The sequence below is a fragment of the Lactuca serriola genome, chromosome 2 (genome assembly GCF_051521515.1).
Source record: "Lactuca serriola cultivar US96UC23 chromosome 2, Lser_US96UC23_V15, whole genome shotgun sequence".
Taxonomy (NCBI): Eukaryota; Viridiplantae; Streptophyta; class Magnoliopsida; order Asterales; family Asteraceae; genus Lactuca; species Lactuca serriola.
In genome coordinates, this window is record NC_136409.1 from 161,046,916 (window position 1) to 161,053,529 (window position 6,614).

At 31.2% G+C, this 6,614-nt stretch overlaps 1 protein-coding gene across 1 annotated transcript; it reads left to right on the forward strand.

Annotated features, from left to right (window-relative positions):
* Positions 1 to 1,247: 1,247 nt before the first annotated feature.
* Positions 1,248 to 4,520, forward strand: LOC145087188 (phytoene synthase 2, chloroplastic-like). The gene is made up of 6 exons (XM_079025103.1): positions 1,248 to 2,138; positions 2,313 to 2,363; positions 2,694 to 2,866; positions 3,101 to 3,336; positions 3,875 to 4,067; positions 4,154 to 4,520. The coding sequence occupies exons 1-6, from the start codon at positions 1,682 to 1,684 to the stop codon at positions 4,340 to 4,342; spliced, it is 1,299 nt and encodes a 432-aa protein (XP_078881229.1). The 5' UTR covers positions 1,248 to 1,681; the 3' UTR covers positions 4,343 to 4,520.
* The last annotated feature ends 2,094 nt before the right edge of the window (positions 4,521 to 6,614 follow it).

The window sequence follows — 6,614 nt, forward strand, 5'->3', positions numbered from 1 at the left end:
TGAGAATGTGACATGTGACAAAAAAACATTTATTTATTATAGCAGATATACCACAAAATGACATGTAACATAATACATAAAAAGATGACAAATAACAAAATTATTTTGATTTATTAAGGATGATACTTATTTTCTAATAGACTAGTGATTCCAGCACCCGATTATTACTAGAAATATAAACATGCTATCGATTATTTATTAGTTCCACAAATATTAACGGTTTAATAGAAATATATGCCATATATTTAGTAATTTTTTTTATAAGATTCATCAAAATTATTAACTAAAATACAAAACTTCAATTGATTTAATACATTCTTTAGAATTTTTGTATACTTATAAACTATTATTATTGATTTATTAAATATGTTTTTGTAAGTGTTTGACATGAGGTTTTTTTAAGAGCTTTTAACTTTTAGTTTTTAATATAAATATTGATTTAGACATTAAGCTTTGTTTGGGGTATGAATTTTTTGATTTTAGTTTAAATAAAAACTTAAAATCTAAAAGTTATTTTATGTAGTGTTTAAAAAAAACTATCAGTTTTTTTAATTATACAAATTTCAAAAGCTTCTATCTATTTTTTTACAAAGATGTATTTTTATGTAATTATACAAATTTGCTTCGAACTTATTTTATAAAGATATATTTTTATGTAATTATATAAATTTCAAAAGCTTCTATCTATTTTTTTTATCAAATATTTATATAACAAATAAAATTATTGTTTCCAACTTCCAATTATCAAATACTAGATTCCAACTAGTTATTGTCTCCTCAATACATCAATGCAAAACAATATCACTGTCCAAAACAAGGAGCTAACAAAACCCAGATTGTCCAAATCCATAGAAAGCAACTAGGAAAAAAACCATTTTCATACAAATGGAAAAGAAAAATGTAGTGCCAAAAAAAAAAAAAAGAACTAGCAAAAAAAAACAAGAAAAGAGCGTGTCAATCTTGTTGTGGGTCACTCTTATTTGACACCCATTGTTGGTTTCTTCTTCTTTTTTGGTTTTTGGAATTTCCATAAAACAATTTCACGAGTCACAACTTTTTGTAGGTATAAAGTATAAACCATGTTTTTATGCTTTAAGTTCCAATTCATTTTCTTAACTTCTTTATTGGAATATACCCCGAGTGATTTTGTTTTATTTATTTTAGTTTTTTTGTCTTCTAAACCTAACATGTGGTGAACTGGCCAAACTGAGTTTTTTTTTTTTTTTTTTTTTTTTTTTTTAGGCAGCATCCCAAGTAGAAAGAATTTTCGGTTTTTTCATTCCTTTATTATAATTCTTGTCCTCATTCACATATAATTAATCTCCATGACTCCATTCAGATCCATATTTCTCTTTGAGTTTGCTCTCCACTGTTGCTATATCGTTTGTTTATAACAATTAACATTCGACCAATTGGCATTCAACAGGAACCCTTCATTTTCAATCATACAGAGCTCCAAATTTGGTACAAATCTTGAATAAATTTGAAACCTTTGTGGGATTCATCATCTTTCCACTGAACGTGAAGTGGGTTTCTTGTTTTAAAAAGTCGACACGTTTTCTAGTGACTGACGTCTACTCTCTGCTCTCTAGTATGTGTTTTCAACACAAAGGGAAAAACTAACAGACAATCTTTATAAAAAGCACCAAGCTTTAATCTTTTTTCCATTCAAATACTTACCATGTCTGTTGCCCTGATACGCGTCGTTTCCCCTAATTATGAGCTCTGCAAATTGGGATTCTTCGAGACACCAACAAAACTCGTAGATTCATCAAGATTCACACGGAGTAACAAAATCAAGAATGTTGGTTATAAGAAGCACAAGTGCAATTCCTCCTATTTCGATGCATTTGGTGAATCGGGTTTCCGGGATTTAAAAAATGGGAGAAAAAGAAAATCCGATGTGGTTTCCAGGGTTGTGGTGGCTAACCCAACTGGCGAATTGGCTGTTTCATCGGAGCAGATGGTGTACGATGTCGTTTTGAAACAAGCAGCTTTGGTTAAAGAACATATAAGAGCTAGAGAAGATTTGGAGGTGAAACCTGATATCGTTCTTCCTGGAACACTTAGTTTGTTGAATGAAGCTTACGATAGATGTGGCGAAGTTTGTGCAGAGTATGCCAAGACATTTTATTTAGGTTGGTTAGTCTTCTTTTCATTAAAATCTCCAAAAAAAATTGTAATTTTTAAGTTTAAAGTTCCCACTTGCAATTTCGATATTCATGTTATGTTTTGAATTCGATTCGGATAAATTTAGTTTTTTTTTTTTTTTTTTTTTTTTTAATTCAATCTTTTTAATATAATATTTACAGGAACACGACTAATGCCACCACAGAGACAAAAAGCTTTCTGGGCGATTTATGGTGAGGATCTTCATCGATCATAATCATAAATCATTAATGTTTGATTTTTGAGATTTCTGTATAAATTTCCTATTTTCGATTCAAGGAAAGAGATTTTATACTAGTAATAACAGTTTTCTCATTTCTGTGTTTCTTCTTGATCCTTGATTCCTGGTTAGTTACATGTGAACTCTTTTTTTTAATAATATTTTTCTAGTCATTTTCAAGAAACTTTGATTTTTGAGGTCAAACCATTTCTTGAAATTCTATAACTAGTTACAAATTCAAGATTAAAGTTTAATAATAAACTTATTTGACTGATTCAAAGATTTTTTTTTTTGTAAAAAACAGTGTGGTGTAGAAGAACAGATGAACTTGTTGATGGACCTAATGCATCACATATAACTCCAAAAGCTTTAGATAGATGGGAATCAAGGCTTGAAGATCTTTTCAATGGTCGCCCTTTTGATATGCTCGATGCTGCTTTATCAGATACTGTTTCCAAGTTCCCAATTGATATTCAGGTCACAATTAACAAATCACTAAATATATATTAAAATTTGGATGATTACAAAAATAACCAAAGTGGATCGAGTCATCATTTATCAAGATGATCACCTTTTTGACACTTTTCACAAAATGGACCTATATTCCTGTTTGTTTGGCCTACCAAAAATATCTTCATAAAAAAATTCAAATGATGATGCTTTTGCATAAGTTCTTGATGTTTTTTTGTTTTTTTGTTTTGGTGTTTTCAGCCTTTTAAGGATATGATTCAAGGAATGAGGATGGATCTTGTAAAGTCAAGATACAAGACTTTTGATGAACTTTATTTGTATTGTTATTATGTGGCTGGAACAGTTGGATTGATGAGTGTTCCTGTAGCTGGAATTGATCCTGAATCACAAGCAACAACAGAAAGTGTATACAATGATGCTTTGAGTTTGGGTATTGCTAATCAACTCACCAATATTCTCAGAGATGTGGGAGAAGAGTAAGTGCTCAAACTATTTCATAATTCAAGAATTTCCAAGAAACTACTATGTTCGAACATTTACAAGAAAATCTTGAATACCATGTTGAAATTTATAGGAAATACGATAAATAGTAATGACTAGGGTGATATTACATTATTACCCCCGCTTTGTGGGGTTGTAATTTGTAAATTTTCTATTAGGTAGGGACCATTTTTGTAATTTTTTTAAACAATTGGACCGTTTCTGTAAAAAAAATCTGCACACCGACCTTTTCTTACAGGGACAGTTTTTGTAATTTATTTTCTACACAGAGCCCAAACCTGCCAACATACAAAAGTCTTAAACGCATGGACCGTTTCTGTAAAAAAATGTACACAAAGACCTTTTCTGTAGATTACAGAAACGGTTTTTGTAATTTATTTTCTACATAGGAACCAAACCTGCCAACATACAAAACAGTTGTGGCCAAAGTCTCAAACATAAAAGTATGATGCTATAGTAAACAAATAAACAAAAGTACATTGCTATTTCTTGATGTGATTGCTTTTGGAATAGTGCAAGAAGAGGGAGAGTGTATCTCCCACAAGATGAATTAGCACAAGCTGGATTATCAGATGAAGATATATTTGCTGGAAAAGTAACCGATAAATGGAGAAGTTTTATGAAAAAACAAATTAAAAGGGCAAGATCCTTCTTTGATGAAGCAGAAGAAGGTGCTAGACAACTAAGTCCAGCTAGTAGATGGCCTGTAAGTACTAAAAATGTACATTTTTTTATAAAAAAAAATTGACTTTTATTAAAGATCTTTAACTAAATATGAAATGGTGTTATTAGGTGTGGGCATCACTTTTATTGTATCGACAAATCTTGGATGAGATTGAAGCCAATGACTATAATAACTTCACTCGAAGAGCTTATGTGAGTAAAGCAAAGAAGATAGTTAAGTTGCCTATTGCTTATGCTAAGTCTCTTGTTCCTCCAACATCGAGAAATGGAGTGCTTATGAAGATTATTGGCATGTAGATATATGATGTACTCTTTATGTACACTTTGTAGGAAATGGAAACAATGGATATTTGTAAATTTTTATGGTGATTGTTGTATGAATTGAAGGTTTATTTAGATGTATAAGTGTTTACCTGGTATATGTGCTTGTTTGCTTACTTGGTAGACAGTTGAATAAAACCATGGTTTATAGGTTTGTCATTGTTTTAAGAATTGATGGTTTATTTAGTTGTTTACTTTGTTTCCAGCAATTTGATAAACATTTGGTTTGAGAACCTAAATGACTTTTCAACATAGAGAAACATTGCATGTAGTAAAATCATATTGTGATTGAAATAATAGTGAGGGAAAGATGAATTTGGACGTAACAAACTTTGCTAAACCAAGCATCCCCAAGTTTGAAAGGGATTATGAACAATGGAGTTTCTTGATGGAGAATCTTTGCTAAAGAGTAGTGGGACATTGTGGAAAGAGAGGCTCCAATAAACAACACATAATTGAAGGCAGGGATACCAACTGTGGGATTTCATGAAGGAGAGCTTAGATGAACATGCCGAGGAGAATCATTCGGAATTCTGATGAGGAAGAATGGTGAGGTTGTTTCAAATTACTTTGGAAGAGTAATGTTGATTGTCTATCTAATGCGAACTTGTAGAGAACCCAAGGAGGTAATCATGATCATGAAGACATCTTAGGAACATTTAACAAGCAATGGAATTAAGTTAACTATACAATTAAAGAGTACAAAAATATAGACGAATTATCAATAGATGCACAATATAGTTCTTTACCGGTGCATGAACATAAAATCAAGAAAGCCATCAAAAGAAATGAAGAACATGTGCCAAAGGTCTCATAAGAAGATGGCAATGGCTGATCTAGGGTGTGTAGGTGTTGTCGTAGCAAAAAGCCTCTTCCTATAAATTTTTTCCTTTAATATTATATTACTAAAAATTTTAAAAACAAAAATAATAATACATTAGTTGAAGTATAGTTTCGTGCTACTAATCTTATTCATGTTTTATTAACAATGAAAAAATATGTTATATAACTTGGGTTTTAGGGTAAAAGTGTATTTCGAAGATAATACTATAATCTTGATAACGTTCAGGCTAATAAGGCAGAACATAGAGAAAAAGTAACACTGAATATGGATGGAGTTTATGAAATTGTGGAAGAAACCATCTTGAATGATAATAACGATGATGACAAATAAAATATTCCATTGAATATCTATGATCCTAGAAAGTGGGACACCCTTGATACTAAATAGTAAATAGATAGGTTTACTAGTGAAAAATGGTCATAAAAGAGATATGTTAACCGGTAAAGGTGCTAAAGATGTAAGAAACATACGTTGTTGTTAAGAATTTTACAATAAGTACTTACCAAACGGAGAGATGCATCATAGAGATTGGCTTGTAAAGGATCTTGATAAAATAGTTTGTCTACTTTGTAAGTTGTTTAAGAAGAAACTACAACCATGTAATCTAGCACATGAGAGGATACATAATTGGGGACATCTTGTGCATAATTTGAAGATGCATGAAAGTAGTGTATAAGATGTCCATTATATTTTTGGGAATCATACGGTGGATCCAAATGATTACCTTAGCAATCCAAACATATCACGAAGAGATGTCAGACACTTGGTCCTATAAATAATTGTAAAATCCAACAACAAAACGGATAACAAACCAAGATGCGGAAATACGATAACAATGTTTCATCATCGTCATCGATGTCATAAGCTGATTCTAGAGGCGTTGATAAGCCTTGCTCCTATTTTTTCCAATATTTCTGGCTTGACATTATCTTGAAGTGAGCCTTTGAGTGTTGATAAGTGTTGTATACATTCCACCGAATCCAAGTAATTCTTCAAGTAACTGCAAACCTCCACCGACACTGGGGTAAGATTTATTCTCAATTTTGACAAAACGCTACCACTAAAAGAAACTATGGTTTTTGAAGCTATCGTGTAAGCTTGGACTATATCACGGACCATGACAAAGAGAAGTAAAAATTATGTTTCCTTTTCTCTCCATCAAGCAAAAGATCCATTATATTAACTGTGGTGTACTCATGAATTTTAAAAAGTTATAACTCATATAAATTACAAGTTCGTTGCTAGGGGTTAATATGTGTTTTTTTTTTGTTTTGTAAATCTAATATGTAGTTATAAATGTCGCGTCTAAAGTTGACCGACCTCTACTACCCGATACATCATTAGTAGTTGCGGTTACACCACCCAAAATGTTTGGCATTTTGTCATATGTTATTATTGGATTAG

Coding starts and splice junctions, on each gene's coding strand:
- LOC145087188 (XM_079025103.1), top strand. CDS start 1,682: ATGTCTGTTGCCCTGATACGCGTCGTTTCCCCTAATTATGAGCTCTGC. Junction 2,139..2,312: donor TGCCAAGACATTTTATTTAG/GTTGGTTAGTCT, acceptor TAATATTTACAG/GAACACGACTAATGCCACCA. Junction 4,068..4,153: donor GTCCAGCTAGTAGATGGCCT/GTAAGTACTAAA, acceptor TGGTGTTATTAG/GTGTGGGCATCACTTTTATT.